The sequence below is a fragment of the Cyclopterus lumpus genome, chromosome 10, assembly GCF_009769545.1.
Source record: "Cyclopterus lumpus isolate fCycLum1 chromosome 10, fCycLum1.pri, whole genome shotgun sequence".
Lineage (NCBI taxonomy): Eukaryota > Metazoa > Chordata > Actinopteri > Perciformes > Cyclopteridae > Cyclopterus > Cyclopterus lumpus.
The window spans coordinates 16,791,277-16,812,123 of NC_046975.1; the positions used below are offsets into that span (position 1 = coordinate 16,791,277).

General features: G+C 39.4%; 1 protein-coding gene across 1 annotated transcript; it reads right to left on the reverse strand.

Moving 5' to 3' along the window:
- Positions 1-461: 461 nt before the first annotated feature.
- Positions 462-12,694, reverse strand: xpnpep2 (X-prolyl aminopeptidase (aminopeptidase P) 2, membrane-bound). The gene is made up of 21 exons (XM_034543637.1): positions 12,521-12,694; positions 11,808-11,869; positions 11,413-11,523; positions 11,173-11,236; positions 10,268-10,372; positions 9,331-9,417; positions 9,020-9,163; positions 7,328-7,429; positions 6,735-6,816; positions 6,419-6,620; positions 5,453-5,542; positions 5,014-5,123; positions 4,800-4,877; positions 3,862-3,933; positions 3,713-3,773; positions 3,365-3,434; positions 3,049-3,153; positions 2,550-2,609; positions 2,332-2,408; positions 2,126-2,215; positions 462-950 (listed from the first exon to the last, which is right to left on the reverse strand). Exons 1-21 carry the CDS (start codon positions 12,570-12,572, stop codon positions 750-752), a joined length of 2,025 nt encoding a protein of 674 aa, XP_034399528.1. The 5' UTR covers positions 12,573-12,694; the 3' UTR covers positions 462-749.
- Between the last annotated feature and the right edge of the window lie 8,153 nt (positions 12,695-20,847).

Sequence of the window (20,847 nt, forward strand, 5' to 3'; positions counted from 1 at the left end):
GCTGCTGACCGGAGTGATCAAGCAACTGCATCAAGAAGGCACAACAGCGTTAACTGTAGCTGTCGGAGAAATGCAATTGAGTGATGACATGAAGTGGTGCAGCAGTCTAGTTTAGTAGAACATGTATCGGAGTAATACCTAAAGTTGTGTTTAAGTGTAGTTTGGCGTTTTCTTCAGATATTTATTGTTTTAATCACTTTTTTAAATCCTCTCTAAACTCTACGACTTGTCTTTCGCCTGATTTTTCATTTTATTTTCACTACTGATAGTGTCAGTTTTTCTGTACCGTGCTGCATTGACACATTAACATCTTTTGAGAATAATAAAGTCTGTCTGTCTGTCTATATCAAGTCCAACTAAAATCTCAATCACTAGTGTTTAAGTCAGCCAAAGTCAAGTTGCAAGTCTTGTTGATTTTGTCAATTCAAAAAGTCATCAGTTTCGTGACTCGTGTCCACACCTTGTTTTAAAGACTGTTACTTTAATAAAATAAAAATTGGTTATACAAATGTCCAGATTAAAAACAATAAAGTAAAAACATCAATAATCAAACAAGTCACTTTTTTATCAACACCATAATATCAGCCATTTACCCACCCACTTAAATTATCAAACAATTATATCCTTTAATTGGAAAACGTTAAATTGCAGTGCTTCTCTCAACCTGGTGTAGCTTCTCAATAGAGACTGCATAGGAGTAACATTAGTGTGCAAGTCTGCTGTGAATGTGCAAAAGAGATGAAGATTGCTCAGATGATGTTGTGAAAGAGAGCGACAGCGAGAGCAATGAGGGTCAGCGAGGAGGAACACAGAGACACAGAAGATCCAGACTCCACGAGGGACTCTGTATGTTTGAGCATCCAGTCCTTCTCCTCTTGTAGTCCCTGTTTGTCCAGTTCAGGACCCACCAGCCTCCGTATGGTCTCATAGTATTTATTCAGCCACTGAAGCTAGAGTGAGAACAGTTCAATCTCAATGAAAGTCACAGATGTACACTGCTGGCATGTGAAAAACAGTTATCAAGTAAAGAAGTAAACTGTGAATAATGGACAAAAATCATATATAAATATCTGATAATACTGTATCTTCCTGGTATAAGGTTAAAAATGGTGTTCCACAGGGTTCAATTGTTGGACCACTCTGTTCTGCCGCGTGGTCACATTTGTCAAAAAATAAATAAAAATATACTTGTTGCTTTGTCAACAGTCGAAAAAGATGTGCTCATATTGTTTACTTACGTAAGACAAAGTTCTAGTACTATTATTTCTACCACTTGGTCACTTTAATATTTTAAGATAACTAACTGTTGTGTATTGTCTTATAGGCCAGTGCCAAAGACAAATTTAAATTTTTTGGCAAATCTAATAAAGCAATCTGAATCTGAGCCTTAAGCAAAAGTAAAAAAGTTTTACCGGCTAAATGTACTGAATTGAGCAAAAGTGACTCATACATTATTATATATGACGTTATTGAATTATTAACTCTGTTGCATCAATGTAAAAGTGTCAAGGTGTAACTAATTATATAACATGTTTGGATAGTTTAATCCCTAACAATGCGTTTTATTATTAATCCAATTGTTTAAATGTAATATCTTAAAAGTATTTAGCAACTATAGCTGTCGGGTAAATGTAGTGAAGTAAAAAATACTATATATTCCTGTAAAATGTAATGAAGTAGAAATGTAAAGTAGCATAAAATGGAAATACTCAAGTACCTCAGATTTTACTTAAGTACAGTATTTGAAAAAATTTCCCGAGTTACTTTCCACCACTGATCTTAAGTCTCCAGGCGATGTTCACTATAAATAAACTGAAGTTGAAAAGAAAAGAGGAACTAAATTTGTGCAGCCAAAAAACTAAACAGTTTTTCTTTGTGCTAAAGTAAAGGAAACCGTCACTCGCAAAGCTGGAAAACGAAATAGTGAGTCTATGTCACACTTTATGAATTCATATTTACAAAATAAAGCAGGAAACTGATCATATGTTTGGGGAAGCTTGTTACTGGGCATTTATGTAATGGGTTTAATGGGGTTAACACCTTTTAGTGCTCCTTTAAAAAAAATTAATAATAGTGACATTTTTGTAAAATACAGTTGATTTTGCAGGCGAATACAATTACAAACCTGCTCTGAGCTGAGGAGAGTGGTGTCAATCAGCTTTCTGTCATATGGAACCAGCGACACGGTGTCAAAGGTCAGGTAGTTATGACCATACTGAGTGAAAGAAAACACAGTCACAAAGAAGTTATATTACATTTATATCATTCATTCACAGCAGGAAATCATTGACATGATTATAGCGTTTTAATAAAGCTCTGTTTTCTAGCTACCTTTGTATGTACAGGTACAACCACAGCAACATCTTCAATCCGGATCCCAAAGTCATTCTCCTTGTAATATCCAGGCTCTTAAGGAAAGAAAATCACCATCCGTTTTTTCTTTATTTGAGCATTTGAGCCACGCTAAAGTTGATTTCCTTTCATATGACCATAATGTTGTGTTATTTGTAGTGGACGTGGATCTATTTTCAGAAAGAATAAAATCTCACCAATAGACGTGAACATGCCAGTTCTGAAGGGAATGTTGTTGCTCTGAAATCCAACTGGCCCTGGAAAAATATTACAACTTTACAATAGTGACAGTAATAATTAGTTGCAGCTATATATCAGAGAGTTAGCTACCTCATTGTGACTCATTTTATAAAACATTGCAGATTTAAGTGTTTTTGTCACGATAGATGTGATGCATTGCAAAATGAAATATGTGCTCTGTCATGCTAATTGCTATCCAGTTTATCAAATGTATCCCTCCCACTTACGGTATTAGCAGCAGAGTGTGATGAAGTACAATTTGGTGCAAAACAGCATAAACACCATCATAATCATGATGCTTTTAGACATAACAGATTTCAGCCTTTGAAGTCTGTTTTAGTGGGATGGATTTATGTTTTAGAATGCGCTTCTAAGTGATAGATGAAGATGTCACTACACTGGATATGTTTAATGATCTCCTATTGGAAATATGTGGAAAATAAAAAGAGAGCATACACTCATGAACTCCAAAGTAGTTTCCAACACCGTGACCTGTTCCATGGCCGTAGTTCAGGCCCACCTCCCACAATGCCCGGCGACCCAGCATCTCCATGTTTACACCTGTTGATAAACAAAGAGCTCAAATCAAACATCCTACTGCAGATATATTTCTATAAATCATCCACTTAAAACTGAAGAAATAAACAAGGTGATCAAAAAGTGGAGAAACAGAGCCCCCTAGTGGTGAAACTAGAAAAGGATTCAGGGTAGAATCCTTGTAAATCTCATTTTAAATGTATGATTTAAATGTATGAATGTTTTTCATTCCCACCTCGTGTCCCTGAGGGAAAGATGGTTCGAGATATCTCAATGTTTCCCATGAGCACTCGAGTGAAGGCCTCCTGTGAAGCCAGACAGCTGGTTAATGACAGGGAAAGGATATCTAAAATAAATATTTTCGATTATGGTTTTTGAAAGAACTTTATAGCAAAGATTTTTCCAGCTAAAAAGTCTACTAGTTTCTGGCTTATAATAATGTCAATAAAGAAAAATATACGGAAAGAAATACAGAACTGGACTGATCGGCTGCAGTGTGTTTGATTGGCAACCTCCTGTGACAGCGAAAATATAAATATCCCTTCAAACATTCACATTTTCACCATGATATCTAATGCATTACCTTTTGCATTGCTGTCGGGGCTCCCCAGTGAACTGTCCGAGTGATGTCAGTGGTCCCGTCTCTATAAATAGTGAGAGGCACGATGACTCATTTCAAATGCAAGCGATGCGATGTGAAAGTGGAGAGTCAGTGAGTGTGTTTTTACTCACAGATACTGGCCGCCGGAGTCCACCAAGTACATCTCATCAGCTGTCAACCTCCTGCTGGTTTCTTCTGTAGGGCTGCAAACACAAGAATAACAGGAAATAATAGCAGCCCTGCAGATGATTGTTGTCGTGCATATAGAGGACCATGACAGTGTTTTAAAAGGTTTACATTACTGCTGTCTATTTTCTAAACAATGTAGATTGATAGAAGAGAGCTCACACAAAAATGAGCAGTGAGAGAGTGAAGGTGATGATAATTAACACAGAGGGACATTGTTATTATTATGGCAGAAAGAAGGTTTTACTGATTGAGGTACTGATACTTAAGTACATACTTGTACTTTGCCTGACAATTGTTTCTCAAATATTTCCTTTCTATGCTACTTTATACTTCTAATTCTAATTTCAGACAGAAACATTTTTGTTTTACTCTACGCTTTTAGTTACTAGTTACTTTTTACATAGAAAAACACAAGATATATTCATGTGATATGATGCACCAATATTCTACTAATCAGTATCAGCTTTAATGTGTATACATTTACAAGGAATTAGACTTTTTTTGTAGCTCTCAATGTACATACACAGAAATAGACATAATACTGTACTATACAGCTAAGGCACGGGAAAAAAAGCTGAACAAAGGCAAACAGATATGACTACTTATGAACACATATAAATATGCTATACTTTAAATAAATATATATTTATATCTGTATGTAGCAGTCAAACTAGTTAATAAAACAACCCAATGAAACTGTAACGCAATGCAGTAGAAAATATTCTATTCTATACTTTAGAATAGAATATTTCTACTTTCAGTTTGAAAAAGTTTCATCAATAACATAAGTAAGCATGTTCCAAAATTACCCCAACGATTTTATACTCGTTTGACATTAAAAAGAAGAGGTCAGTAAGAAAAGAACATAAATAAATCTTACCTGTAATGCGCAAGTGCAGCATTGGGTCCACTTGCAGAGATAGTCTCAAAGCTTGGGCCTCTGCTGTCTTTCTGTTTGCTGTAAGGATGTTTATATTAGCCGTGATAGGCAACTATGAAGTGAGTGTAATCATAACGATTCCAATTATGAAATATTTTGTAATTTATGACTGAATTTTGTTTGTGTAGCTCTCCTCCATCTTGTGTGCACTCACCCGCGACACTTATTGACGTATTGTACAGCAGTCAGCTCAGTCTCTTTCCCCTCCGGCACGGCCTTCTCCAGCCACATCAGCAGTTGGATGACCGCAACTGCATCCCTCACCTGCACAGAACCTCAATCACATCACCACAAATCATACAGACTGACGCATCGTGTGGTATGTTGCAAGGCTGTTAAGACATCTCTGGACAGGATAATGAATGTATCAGAGTGTGTGTTCACTGAAGTGTTCAAGCTCTCGATGAAAACGCTACATAAATGTTGTGGGTGAGGTCCCATATATATCTATATATATATATATATATATATATATATATATACATATATATATATATATATATATATATATATATATACGTAAAGACGATTTATTTGTGCGCATGTGTGGAGGTGGGGTAAAACCTGAGTGTGTCTGTGTGCAGACGACATACATGAGCATCCCTCAAGATTCGCTGCTCAGTCTCATCTTTCACTGCTTTCGTCGTCAACACAGGTGAGTAGGAGCTTGTCATCAGTTTCTCCTAAATGAATGCAAAAAAAATCAGAATGAATACAAATATATTTATCCTTTAATACAACCTATTTTAGCCTGAAGAGATCTTATCCTGTCAGGAGAGTAAACCTGAGCCTTTCTTTGTGTGCATTTATTTTCTAAAGACTATCGCTATCATATGGGAATAAGTATGTTTTAAGATATTACAAAATAACTATACAGCTTAGTGGTCATCATTACATTTCATTTAGATGACGCTTTTATCCAAAGCGACTTACAATCATACACCGTAGACACAGCTACGGGGAGCAATTCAGGGTTAAGTGAAACAAGCTGTAAACACAACACTGACATATAAGGATTTGCAGCAAACATGTCAGCAGACACAAATATACATTAGCATTCCTATGGAGTGGGGGGATGTCTCATAACCTCCCTTTGGCTCTGTTTTAGTCTTGTGAGGGAAATATCTGTCACTTCAGCTGTTTGACGCTCCACTGTGTACACCAGAGTCGCTTTATTATGAAAGGAAGATTAGCACTTCTCGTCTTTGAAGATATTGAAACGCCCTGTAGAGTGGAGAGGACCTGCTGATAAATCTCGGGTATGTGGGTTCTTCATCCCGAGCGACCCCTTTCAAATTAAACATAGTCACTTCATCCATTGTTTATATAAAATAATTCATTAGTGCAGCTTTAAAAACTTGGATTTCATCCACAACACACACCAAAAATATCCCATCAGTAGCCTACAAGTGGTGACTCCGTACAGCTAAAACTGTGCAGGACAAATTTTACTGGACATACACAGAGCATTTAATTCAACGTTAATAATAATATACCACTTAAACAAAGAACAAACTGAAACAGAACAGTAACTATAACAAAATAAAATATCTGTGTACCTCTGGTGTAATGATCTCATAAAGTGCGTAGTTTGTGTACTCTGTGCCGATCCACACTTTAACCCCAGGCTGGGCAACATACTTCTTCAGCTGATCTCGGACAGTGTCGTAGCTTTTCAGCTGCACACAAAGTGACCCGCCACAGGAGGCGTTCAGGTACACCCTCAATTCCTCTGTCACTCGGTCCAGGTGGAGAAAGAGCCTGGGAGATGTGGATATGCAGCAGAGAAGAAAAGTTTATATAAGAAAAATGCTCCAGGTCCTTATGTACCTCGTATATGTGATGGGACATGTAATCACTGGAAAATGAACTTACCAGATCTCATCCATTGTGAGAAGTGTGTAGGAGTAGAAGAAGGGATTGTACGGGATGTCGTTGCCACGCAGATTGAACAGCCCTAGAAATAAAAAATGTACCCCGGCGCATTGCATTCATTTACTCATCATCTGCTACATCCACTCGATTGGAGACTTATGCTGTTTGTATCTAATGTTTGTGTCTGACATTTTGTGTTGTAGTCACATCTCCTGTCAGTCTGACTTTGTATCATAATCCTTCACATCAGAATGCAACTACTATTTTTTGTTTGTTTTATTATGAAATGTTTTTTATTTTCACCTTATCTTCTGTTATATTGTATACATTTTGTTTAAAATCATCAGATAGGATTTTCTTTTTGTAATTGTAAAAAAGCTCTGCACATTTAAGTCAAATCAAATGTATCTTGAGGAAGAACTCAAGTTTTGTTTCTGTGTTGGTGAAGAGCTATAAGTGTGTGTTTAACTAGACGCTTTTATGAACTGCAATACATTCACTATTATCAATGTCGTTTTTCAGTGAATTCAGCTGTGGTTCGGTATTCATTTTTCTAAAACAGCAACATGATTTATAGAAAGTGAGTTACTTACAGGCTGTTTCATCCAGAGCTGACAGCAGAAGAGCTGTCGGTTCGTAGGGATTGTCTCTCATCTGATTCCGGATGTGCTCCACTTTCATCTGCCAGGACCTTTCTGCAAACACACAATTTGCTTTTATTTGCATCCACATGATAATTTATACTTGATGCTCACTTGTGTCGGAACATTGAGTTATACGATGTGTGTTCACCATCATTCTCATTAAACCTGCATTAAAGTTGCCGCAACAAGCTGAAAACACAACAATTACCTATTATCTCATAACGTTGATATAGTGAACTTCAAAGCCAACAATTTTCTACAGTATTTACACATTAAGCAGACACAAAGCAACATTATCCTTCATTTGGAGTCATGTTTTGGTCCAACATTGTCTCTCTTCTCAGCTCTGCGAGCACTGGGCTACTAAATGTTGCACTCTGTTCACCAGCTAGTCATAGGATGGTGCCAGCGGAACGCCTCCACATCAACTCTGGTAAAACCAAAGAACTGGTGGTGGACTTACGCCGTGGTAAACGCTCTCCCCCGGAACCAGTTAACATCCTGGGAATGGACATTGAGATCGGTCTGACCACACACATTCACTCTATAAAAAGTGCAGACTCTTTCTGCTGAGGAGACTGAGGTCTTCAGACCTTCTTTGACTCTGTGGTGGCATCAGCCATCTTCTATGGAGTGGTCTTCTGGAGCAGCAGCATCTCGACAGCTGACAGGAAGAGACTACACAAACTTGTAAAGAAGGTCAGCAGTGTGCTGGGGTGTCCACTGGATACAATGGAGGTGGTGGCTAAGCTATCATCCCTGATGGACAACACCTCCCACCCCATGCAGGACACTCTGGCAGCTCTGTACAGCTCCTTCAGCCACCGGCTGATTCATCCCCGGTGTGCGAGGTACCGCAAGTCCTTCCTTTGCTGCTGTAATCCTGTACATTTCCCCACTGCAGGACTAGTAAAGGATTATCTTATCTTATCTTATCTTAGTCACTATGTGTTGTTTGCCATTTGGTAGCATATGGTAGCATACAGCAGCCTGCTGCGTCTGGAAATTAGTTAGATGAGAGCGGTGGCAGAGAGGCATGGCAGTTAAGTTGCAGGCTCTAAATTAAAAGCAAAAAGCTTAATATATGCCAACATGCCCTTAGAGGGTAACTGCAGAGAGCATCACATTTTATATTACACATTATCTGACCCATTGTTTCAATAGAAATATTGATGTGATGTTTCCTACTATGTGCAGACACATATCCTTGATTTTCCAATAACCTTTCTTTGACATTCCTGCTCATCCTCTTAACTCTACTGCCAAATATAAAAGAACACTTTCATAACAAACACACACACACACACACACACACACACACACACACACACACACACACACACACAGACCATTATGTTTATGATGCTCTACATTCGTTCCATTTGTCGATTCTAATACCATAAAGACTAAAAGGCCTATGAGCGTCCAGACAATTTCCTTTTTCAGAGAATTTTCCATTCTCTCAAAGTTAGTATTTGATCCTTCAGACAGCCATAAAGACATGAACAGGCTGTTTATGGGTGTGTTTGTGGAGCCGCTTATTGACTTCTGTCCAGTTTACAGGTATTTATCAGCACAAAGATAAAGGGCACCAGCAGTCTGCAGAGTGTGTGTACAGCACAGACATATAAGGGAACCCACGTATGACTCTGTCGGGGAGGCGGCTGAGGTTGTCAGGAGGGATGGGCGGTCTTTCCTTCCACATATGGTCAACCAGGTTGTCAGGAACGGACTTGAGGCTACGATTGCTCGAGTCCAGATTGAGGCTGTAGTCCTCCTGCGTTTCTAATGGAGGAAATTGCAGATGATTACACACAACGAGTCGAATTAATCGCAAGTAAACAGTCTGTGTGGCGTCTGGAGGCTCCATTATTAATGTTCCATCTACGTAGGGCGAGCACTTTATTGCTTTTAACCTGGACTGAGAAGAGGGATTGAGAGTAGAAACCTACTGAGGGAGAAGAGGAAGGAATCAAAGCCGATCTCGCCGCCTGGTGGGACCTCAGAGATCAGCCACTCTGCTACACTGCTGATGGACACTGGGGGACATCACACATGACAGAATCAAGTTATTATTGACTTTAGAGGATCCATTTGACTTACCTGTGGTGACTATTGTGATACATCAGAGAATAATAAAAAAATAAAAAGGTTTTTTTTTAATGTGAATTTAAACAAATCAGCACAAATTGCTTTGCAGCGAAATGTGTCAATATAATTATGATTGAGATAACATAAACACTTTAGTAATACAAATACATTAAGACTAAACTGATCCAAATGTCAAGTTTGAGGGTGCAACAAGAACCTTGTTTTACTTTCTTTGGGCAATAAGTTGCATGAAAAGATATAAATGAATTATTTTGTGAGGTCCAGTCACCGTTGCCTAAAAACGTTGTGCCAAATTTGAATAAATTCTTAAAATATTGTGTTCATGAGAATGGACCATCTGTCCGTTGACAACCGAAAAACACTATGCCTCCGGCCATGGATGGCATAAAATATTAAAAGACAAAACAAAAGAAACAATGTTATGTGATGGTTAAGGCTAAAGATGAGTCGGAAATCTACAAACGACCAGACATCTCAGTGTTCGGCCTCAAACACATGTGTTCCCACTGAAGACAGCAGTGTGTGTTGTGTTGTTGGGTTGAGCTCTCTTGTACCAATCCTTGACTGACGACAAGTGCCATTACAAGTCATAACAAGATGCTCTCTAATATTGTTTGTCCTTTACAAATTTCTAAACACCAGCATTATACGTCAGTGTTAAAAGTGTTTTTGCAGCGACTTTTAGTTGGTTGATGGGCTATTGTTACCATGTAAATCCTCTAATAACGGGTGCTGCATTTGTCAGGATATTTTTAGTCTGATCATCAAAAACCACACCATCTTTTTCCAGCTCCCAGTTGCAATCCATCTGCCTCTCAGCTTGAACCCAGTAGCGGCTGTCTGTCCACAGAGCGGCCTTAGTCTGAGTAACCACAGCAGTGCCTGAGGAGAGACAGGACAGCAGCTGTGTGAGGGAGAGGTCAGCCTCGACACTAAATTACAAACGACAGTAAATGTCACAGTTGATTTGGAACAATGGTCAGCTAATCTTGAAACATGTAAGCGTGTGATTGTAGAGAAACGGGAAGGTTATGAAGAAACACTGAGGAGATGGCAGCCGGGTGATGAGTGGTGGATATATAATTAGGGATTACATTATCATTCCACTGTTGTACCATCACATCAGATAGAAACACTCAGGTAACAACTGCTGAATATAAATTGTGTCCGATTCTGAATGGAGGCTCGGAACATTTGACTTTGGCCTGAGGTTTGGACTGGTCAAAACAGCTCTTTACTGAAATGTCATTTGTCCTCTTATCCTTTCATGCACGGAACAGCTGAGTACAGAAATATCTAAGATCATTAATTTTGTTCTTCATTACTGCAGGAAAATATATCTCATGATCTAATGGTGAAGTTACTCTGCGAAGGGGAACGCCGATGAATGACAAGATGCAACGATGCAGCGGGTGAAAGCGATGAAACGAACGATGAGATGGCTGTTTGGTGAGGATGCGGGATGAAAGTAGACGAGCTACATGATCGCGACATTCAGACGTGGGGAGTTGAAGCATGAGGGGGAGGAGGAGGACGCCGACGAAGACGAAGACGAAGACGAAGAAGAGGAGGAAGAGGACGACAAAGACGAGGACGACAAAGACGAGGACGACACAGACGAGGACGACAAAGACGAAGAAGAGGAGGCGGCAGAAAAACCAAGAGACAGAAGGGGATTGTACCTGCAGAGCCTGTAAAGCCGGTCATGAAGGCCATCCTGGCATCACGTGGTGCAATATACTCACTCTGACAGAGAAACAGAGGTTAGCTTCTCTCACACGCACGCGCGCACACACACACGCACACACACACACACACACACACACACACACACACACACACACACACACACACACACACACACACACACACACACATGGTTTAAACCCAGATGAAACAATGATGACGGACAGCAGATGTACCAGGTGAGCATCAGTGCCAGGGATAATGTAGGCAGAGATATTCAGAGGAAGCATTTGCTCTCGTAGGTCCTGCAGCCGGAGAGTGGTATTTACTCCTGTGCTGGGGAGGTACTGTAACACGCACACACACACACACAAAGGCAGAGAAAGACAAATAGTGTGAAAAGTCTTGAGATCTAATTAAAACCTGCAGAACTGCTGAATCATCCCGTGCTGAATCTCCCACTGTAATCATTAGCTGTTGTGCGTGTGCAGTAATCATTAACTGTAACTATATAAAACTTGTGCAACATGTTTCATAATGGAAAAAAATGCTGTGTGACTTCTTTGAGGTACATTTTACGACATCATTTCTGTGTTTTGTTATTTTGATCACAGTGCCTCCGTTCACTTACCGGTGGTGACAGGGAGCAGTTCCTCTCAGTTCGCTCGTATGCAACTGCACCGACCGTGTTTCCTGAAATGAAAAGCGCAAAGTGACAAAAAAAGCCGTTGGAAAGTGACACTAAGTCGTGACCGAGCTGAGCTGTCGAAGCACATTTTCTGATAAACCCTGAGTGCTGCTCTTTTATTATATATGTTTTGTGATTTATCGTATTGAATCTTTTCAGACACTGTGATTGTCAGAGTGGAATCAATGCTACTCAGGATTTATAAGCACACACAAACCCTTCTTAGTCAAAGTAAAGGACACTGGATGAGCTTGAACGTGGCAGCGGTGCAAAACAATAATGATATCAATCACAATAACCACAACTTGTCCAGTGAGAGGCAATCAGTCAAGAGACTGCTTTTTAATCAAAAAAGGAAGAGGATGAGACAGAGCTGTTATACCCTTTTTAGAGGACATTTTATGCAAAGAGATCCTGATGAGTAAACCAACAGGCACAAAAACTGATGGCAGAAGGCAATTTCTTAAGCCCTTTATGCAAGCTATTTTTAACACATGCAATCAATTCTGACTGCATATCATCCGTTTTTACAACTCACACCACTTCACGGCGTCTGTTATTATCGTCATAAAAAAAACCCAGAAAGAGCAGCAAAGTCTTCACACAGATATCAGAGACTTGACACTCACACTCAAAGACAAAGAGGAACTTTTTACCTGTTAGCGTGGCCAGAGACAGAGCCAACAACAACCAGCCACAGGAAGGCATCTTGGCACTACGAGCCCGTCACGAGCAGATCCAAAAACAGAGTGGCTACAAAGCAGGTGATCCGATGTGTATGCAGCGTATGTGAGAAAGTGTGTGTGGGTGTCTGATGAGAAATTGTGTGTGGGTGCCTGCTTGTAAGTGCATGACTGTCCTCGCTCTCTCTTTTTATCTATCTCTCCTCCTACTCTGCCACTATCTCCTCTCCCCGCGGCCCTTAGATAGGAATCATGTGCAGTGGCTTTGGGGTGGATCTTGTTGCTCAGAAACATTGCTTTCTGCCCTGACATATAATGTATCGAATCACAATGACCACCCACCTGATCTTTGTTCCCCCTGCATCTCCTCGTGTTGCTCAATGTTTTATATTGTGCCATGATGCAACTCAGCGGCTGTGGGTTGGGGATTCCCACGATGATGCCAGCGTCATCTGGCACATGTGTTTTTGATCGTATACAAAGAGACGTGTGCTGTTTTTATCATGCTTGTTTACACCAATACGACATGAGAGATGCTAACAGTGCATTCAAAAACATGGACAAGGTTGGTTTATATGCAGCACATACAGTAAGTGACTGCAGAGTCACATGGATGCGTGTTCTTTTCATGTTTGTGATTGTTCATCTTTTGCTCTATTCAAGCCAAATGTATGCTGCCATTTGGCTAAAAAAAGAAGGGGGAGAGGAAAAGGAGGAGGAGGATGTCTTCTTTTATCTTATCTGGAATTAGCTTCATGTAATGTTATTCTTGCTCAGTTTGGGAAAACAGTCTCATGTGACTCACCATCTAACATATTCTAACCCGTTTGTTGGTGTTTCATTTGCTGCGTTCTGTGAAGCACTTTGTAACTTTGCTTCAATGTTTTTTTGTTCTCTACAAATACAGGTTATTATAATTATTATGATATAAGCAGACAGGACCCTGGACACTCGTTCGGTCACCTGGCCAAGCAGTCAGTGCAAATAAATGATATAACGGCCTGGTTTATTAATCTGGACAAGCAGATTTATGCACATATAGCTTGTGATTTAATGGCATTGCGACTACCTGATGTGAATATTTTCTATTAGGTAACACCTCTTCGGTGCACTGGGATCCACTGGCTTTGATCATGACTTCAAAACCAGCAGACCTTCTGACTACGGTGCTGTAGTGCTGAAATAAGACATGAGTAACGCAACATGATCACAGAGCTTTGCCTCTTAGATTACCTCTTTTTTTCATTAGGGGTTGATTGAAATGTATCTGAGTGAGTTGTAAAGGTGTCTGTGGGCCTTAAAATATATTCATATGAAGCGAAATTGTAAAGTACCGTTAAATTAAAATTGCCCCTTTTCCCCATGCAGGAGCTCGTTTAACCCGTTAATTAAAAACAAGAGATATAATTATGAACAACTAGTTGATCCTAATGTCCTTCTGGTAATTGTTTGCTTTACTTTACGATATGACCCGAACATAGAGTCCAATAAATGTTGCTTATGTGTTACCTAAGAATCATACACTATATGAGGGTGTGTTTTATAGTGAGATAATGCTGCATTTATAACAAGACTTCCTCATTTCTGTCCATTATTTGTACTTAACAACAACAGAAAAGCGTAAACCACAAATCATAAATCATGTTTCACCCTTAAAGCTTTGTTACTTCTCACAACACTACTTTTAGATATAAAGTGACCCAGATATTGTGTTGGACCCTTTTATGATCACAATCAGTAAAAGGATTGATCCCAACTCTGCAAACCACCTGAAGAGTTCCTATCAGCGTGAAAGCCACATATTTTAAATATCTAAGGCTTTTAAAACCAAACTAAACAGACCATGTTGTTCTTGGTTGTGGTCTTTACATTCCTGGAGTCAACGATCACGAGTGAATAGACAGGAACAACACCACTCTGACATTGCGCTTCACATTATGTAATTAAAGCAGGAGACTATGCCTAATTGGAAATAAAAACATACTGCATTCGTATTTCACTAATGTGTTTGACTGAGTAGCTGTGTGTGTTTTCCCTGTTAACCAGAGTTTATTGACCAGGCAGCAACCTCCGGTTCTGAAGAGTGAAGTCAATGCCGAAGTGTCTTGAACTAGCATTCTCTCTACTGGCCAGCAGGGGGCGACTCCTCTGGTTGCAAAAAAAAGTCAGATTGTATTGAAAAGAGAAAAGGACCTTATTTCTCACTTGATTTATTACCTCAGAGTATGCTTTAGGGGGCGGGGCTACATTGTGATTGGCCGGTCGCTACACTACATGATACTTCCGATCATTGGTTGCAAAAAAGCCAAGATGGCAGAGGCCAAAATGCTGAACTTGAGGCTTCAAAACGTCTACAAACCAATGGGTGATGTCACGAAAACTACGAACACTTCGGAATTGAACAGGGACGTTTTGCACAGGCACTGCAGTAGTTTAAAAAAAATTATAGTAATACAAAATATATATATCTAAAAAATAACTGACTCTTTCATCTTAAGATAGAAGAAAAATAAGGCTGTATGTGCATCGGTTTACATTTTATATTTTGCCACAACCTGACTGACTGAAGGTGACCTGAGAGAGATTTGCCCAAAAGGCTCCAACTGATTCTTTGGAAAGAAGAAATCACACACGGTGGAAAAATGCAGAGCAGCTACCTTCATCAATGACACATTTGCAAACACCTGTAGTCCATTTGTAGCATTATAAATAATTTCTACAAGATTGTAATGTGCAGCAGCCCGAGTGGATTGACAGACTGAGCTGCTTACATGAAAAAGAGTTCATCTTATTTTGTTTTTGCATTTTGACTTTCGTCTGCACAACTGTAAGAATAATCTGCTACAGCCCACCAATTCTTGTCATATATCCGAAATGCTGAGTACAAGCCAGAGAAAGGTCAATCTATTATGTAATCTATTATAAGCAATACTGTAGATAATACATATTTTTTTCACCCATTCACATGGACTGTACACTCACCATTTACATATATGTAAATGGTGAGTGTACAGTCCAAAGGCCGTGGTGAGGAAAGAGACATGTGATGAACATCCGATGACAACCAAGTGCAAATCTCATCCACACTTAAAGTCACCTTGTGATGAGAAAGGTAATATCAGATCATCAAACTATAACCAAGTCCAGGCAGTTTTATGTGACTTATGTGTCTTGCTATTTATTATCTCATACGTAACTTGTTCTTAAGTCTCACTTGCAAAAGAGATTGCGGTGTTGATGAGATGTCCCAAATAAATAAAGTGTAACTAACAAACTAACCAAAAGCAAGGAAGCATAAAAGCAGTCTTAATTGACAGTGATCTGAGAGAGATTTTGAAGGGCCCTTAAGGACCCTAGACTTTATTTGGGGGCAGAAGAGATGTCTGTGCCGCAGACATGAGACTGAAAAGGTGGCTGACACTGTATTTCACCCTCTAAGTGAAATACACCGTTTCCCAAAAATAAAAAACAAGGCCAATGTTGTCGCGGAGACAGAGGGCTGATTAATGGACATGGACATGTGGTACAGACATTCATGGTCTCCCAATAGTTTTCTTTAATAAGGACACAAGGTTGCTGTGGGAACCTCCAGGAGCCGACAAAGTGATGCCGTACTCTTGGATCAAATATAATGCCGTACTAATGAACATAGTGCAGTGGAAATGTACATTTTAATGAATTTATAAAGAAAGCAAGGAAGATATTTTTAGTTTGCAACAACAGCAAAATAAGACAGGAGCAGATCAGAATACAGAGAGACCTCTCACAAAAGAATATCGTAAGATATATTTATACAAATTGGTGAGCTCAAAACAAAGGCTTGACAAAGGCCAGTTTAAAATAAAAGCCTCTGCAGTCAGCGTAAATGAAGGTCTCTGGCAATATTTGAGAACTCATGGTATCCATTTGCACATCAATTTGGCTTGTCTTCCATTCTTAATACACACTTGAGCTGTCAATGTTTGGCCATCTGTTATTGTGCATTGAAATGGGAACTGGATATGGGTCAATAAAACCCACTATTAGTCATAAAGCTTGTTTAGTTTGGATTATTGCTTGATAACACAGTGAATAAATAAGAGTAGATGGACACTAAAAGCAATAAACAGTTAACACACATAAAAGTGCTGATTCAACTTTGACTCCAAGGTTGTAAACAGTTGATGGGAATAGACTAAAATGGAAGGCTCCCTCTGTATGTATGTGTGCCTGGCCTTTGGTTTCGATCAACTTCCCACTTGGCGGTTGTATTCTGAGCATCCAAGGACGTGCAGTGCCGAGTGCGAGCTCTTGGATCTCGAGAAAGCTGCGAGCAGCAAAACAAGAGGGCAAGCAATCAGCCCGTTGTGAACAGGAACGTAACAAATTAGTTTTGTAAGTGTTTTGCTGCATATTTCAGTCCATTCTTCTTCTTCTTATTAACTGGTAGCTGCAGTTCAATAGTATACTAAAAATCAAACTGACAATCCGATGAAGGTCCATAAGTATTAAATCGTAAATCTTACTCTTATAAAAAAGTGTTTACAGCGCACAGATATAATGTAATCTTCATTGCTTTATCCTGTCACTAAAATGTTTCTGCATCACTATTTAGTTATACAAAGTGACCAGTTGGGGGTGTAGGTGCTCCATAATAATTCACAAAAATTCCATATTGTTAGGAAATGTGAAGCTAATTTTGACAGCTGATCGCACAGCCAGCACTCACACTTTCAAAAATGCACCAAAAACTCATCTATTTAAAAACTTTTAAACTGTAATGTAAGTTATGTATGATTTTTATTTTAATCTTAATATTATAATGTCATCTCTCTGCTTATTTAGTTATTACTTTTATTGTTTCTGTTTTTACCCTGTAAAGTGCCTATTAGATTAGATTAGATTAGTAAACTTTATTAATCCCCACTCATTTGTCATACAGACAACAATAGACTATTACAGGGCTATACAAATAAAATGTATTATTAATTGTATTATTATTATTTATCAGAGTGCAAAACACAAGTAGAAAGAACACCACATCATCCTAAATGAATGATAAAATGTGATTTTACCAGCAGACACAATGAAGTATGCATAAAGCGACGGATGAGCAGATTGTGTGTTCTGATCCGAGCTTCCCCTTGCTTTGTTGACATAGACAGGCCGACTGCGCCTACATTTAGTGCGTGTTAGTGCGTGTGAGCGCGTCCCACTGGTTAGCTCACTGACGCGGGTCTGCACTGCCCTCATATGGTGGTCTCAGCTGGTAATGCAACCCCAACCGACAGCGTTGGTGTAGCACCCAGCATCCAGTTCCGTCTCAGGTACGCAGTGTTAGCTCGTCAGCCCTGTAAACTGTGAAGGGTCCAATTCAGAATAAATATTATACTATTGAAGTGTAATTACTGATGATGTGGTCATCACTTTAATGTTGCAGATGGTAAAGTTGGCTTAGTTTAATGACTTCATGTAGTCAATAAAGTCTTATCATAATGTATTTGTTTAATTTATTTGACAGTATTTCATATTCATTTTGTATTGACAATCAGAATAAGTTATCAGATAAAAGGAACAATATTCCACCACTGGTATCTGGTTTTGTAGACTCCAAAAAGCACCCCAGGATCAAAACTTGATTACAATGAGCATGCAGTGTGGACTTAAAACACAGGATACACACAGTGCTGAACCTGGCAGGGGCGGCTGCCACTTCAACACACATGACCACAAGGGGTCACTCGTGTCCAAGATATTGCACCTCCAAACCTCTCCTCAATCAGAGTGAACACCCTGTTCTTCAAAAACCTTTCCCCAGTATAGGTGCTCTCATTCACAAGCAACATAAACTAGACGTGTGTGTGTGTGTGTGAGTGTGTGAGAGTGTGTGTTTGTTTGTGTGTGTGTGTGTGTGTGTGCGTGTGTGTGTGTGTCAGGGAGATTCAGTGTCAGCCATCGGCCAAGCTCTAGCCTGGTGATGAGACTCAAAGTTATGGACCAATATTAATAAATGGTAGCCCTGGCAACAGTGTTCAGTGTGTGAGTCAGAGGAGCTCAGAGGGGAAGGCAGGGCACCGTGGCCAAACATGGATGCTCTCTAAAAAACACCTCCAGTGTCACATCTGTGCTGTACAAGAGTTTAGAGAACGACTGAATTATGATCAAATCAACTTGAAATAATCGCATCTCTTTCAGCAGGGGAATCATTTTGGGTTTTTTTTGGCACTGAGGGATTCAGAGATATGTTTGTTTTGTGTGGTTTAAGTCAACAGATATCAAATGCACAGCGCTGCAAAACTAAAGCGCTTGCATTTAACGACTTGTGAGGCGGTGTTTGAATGTTGACATGAAGGACTGGAGTGCAGTAAACAGTCAAGGAAATACATCGCGGTTGTTCCCTCCGCTGCTCTGGGATTGCTGGGATGTACTGTGGCAGTGATCCACGTTCTCCTGTATCTCTGAGGAGTGGATGATATTTCTAAAGTGACCAGAATGGTTGTTAACTGGGTACAAATCACTTAAACTGCTGCAGACAATGGACGCCAACCTCCAGAGCCCTACTCGTCCTTCTAATGTGGGACAAAAGGTTGTATACAGTTTGGGAAAAAGAAAGGCAGTAAATATGCAGAAGAAAAAAGGACTTAATTAGTAGCAGTCCCGTTCTGTTATGCAGTCGCATCAAAGGTTTTGTGACCTCAGTCACGTATACACAGTGCGGTCTTGTATGCAGCTGTCAGTCTCTGTATAAAGTAAACAACAACTAGACATTTTGGGGTCACTCACTTCCAATCCTCGAGCCGCCTTTGTTTGCAGTGCTACTGCAGAGGCAGGGGAAAGCTGATTACAAATCTTACCACTTCCCCAGATTACAGCTACATAACACTTGAATATTTTCTGCACGGGAGATTTTCTTTGTTATATTTGCTCATAACGCCTGTGATGTCTGTCTTTTTTATGGCAAGCAAGTACAAAGTGTACGAAAAAAAACAACCTGAAAGTGGACAGGTAGACTTGTTGACCAGTAATAGGAAAGTACAATACAATAAAGCTGACAAGTGTTACAAACAAAGTGCTAAATCAGCTAAACAGTACTTAGATTAATCTTGTTGTATTATTTAATCCTGCGATAAGTTATTTTGATTCATCATCCCTTGACAGGTGAAACATGCTGTTAGTACATTGATATCTGAGCACCTTTTAAAGGTGATGTGGTCAACTTCTAATCAAAGTGTTTCTTACAATATTACACATCCAGCACACCAGCAATCATTCATTTGAGTCATTCTTGTGGCCACTTGCTGTGTTTTTGGTCTCCACCAACTCCTGAAGGAAATATCTGTCTCTTTAGCTGCTAAATGCTCCATTTTGTTCACAAGCTAGTCGCTAACTGTGTCTGTCTGCTTCAACCCACGATGAGAGCTTTTTCCCTAAAAACCAAAACAGTAAAGTAGTGTCCATAGAAAATTAAAAACAAAATAATAAGCTGAAAGACACTATATAGCTAAGCAGAGCAGAGTCAGACAATGACTGTGTTACTCTTTTTGCTTACAAGTATTCATGTTAGCCATTGCGCCAAAGTTTCGGCACACTAATATACAATGATACTCGCCACCTTAGACATACACTACAAGGTCTTTGTACAGAGTCACTGTTAGAAATTGGCAGATGATAATTAGCACACCTAAAGTCTTAAAAAGCTCAGTTATTACTCTGGGTTATCATAAATGCTCATACACCAAATATCCAGATATTCAAATAAAAAGTTTACCTGAACTCATATTCTGTATTTATACAAATTACTAAAGACATTTTGACTGATATTTACAACTGTCATTGCAAAGTTTCAGTATCAAGTGTTGTATCTTATTTTGAGTGATCACACAAACATGCTGCTATTGGAAGAATTTAACATATTTTCATCTGTGCCATAAAGAATCCCAACATCTTGAAGAACTTAGGAAATTTCAACACCAGCCATATAAAATAGGTCTTCCCTTTTTTTTCTTTACGACACAATACATAATTTGGGGTGCTGTGGTGGGGAGGAATATCTCCTCTTCTCATTGCGTTGACAAACTGCTCTTAAATAAAGCTGGAAGGCCAAGTGAAACCAGATTGTTCAGAGAGATAGAGGAAGAAGCAGAAGATAACGGGCGGTAAATCAAACGCTGTTGGTGGACAAAGGTTTGCAGCTAGAAATACACATAGAGTACAGGAGTAACACCTTTCTGCAGTAGCAACAACCAAGGGAGTTATAGCTTCTGTACAAATCTGCTCTGTATAATGTCATGCTGACGTTTTCATTGCACAGCTATATAGCA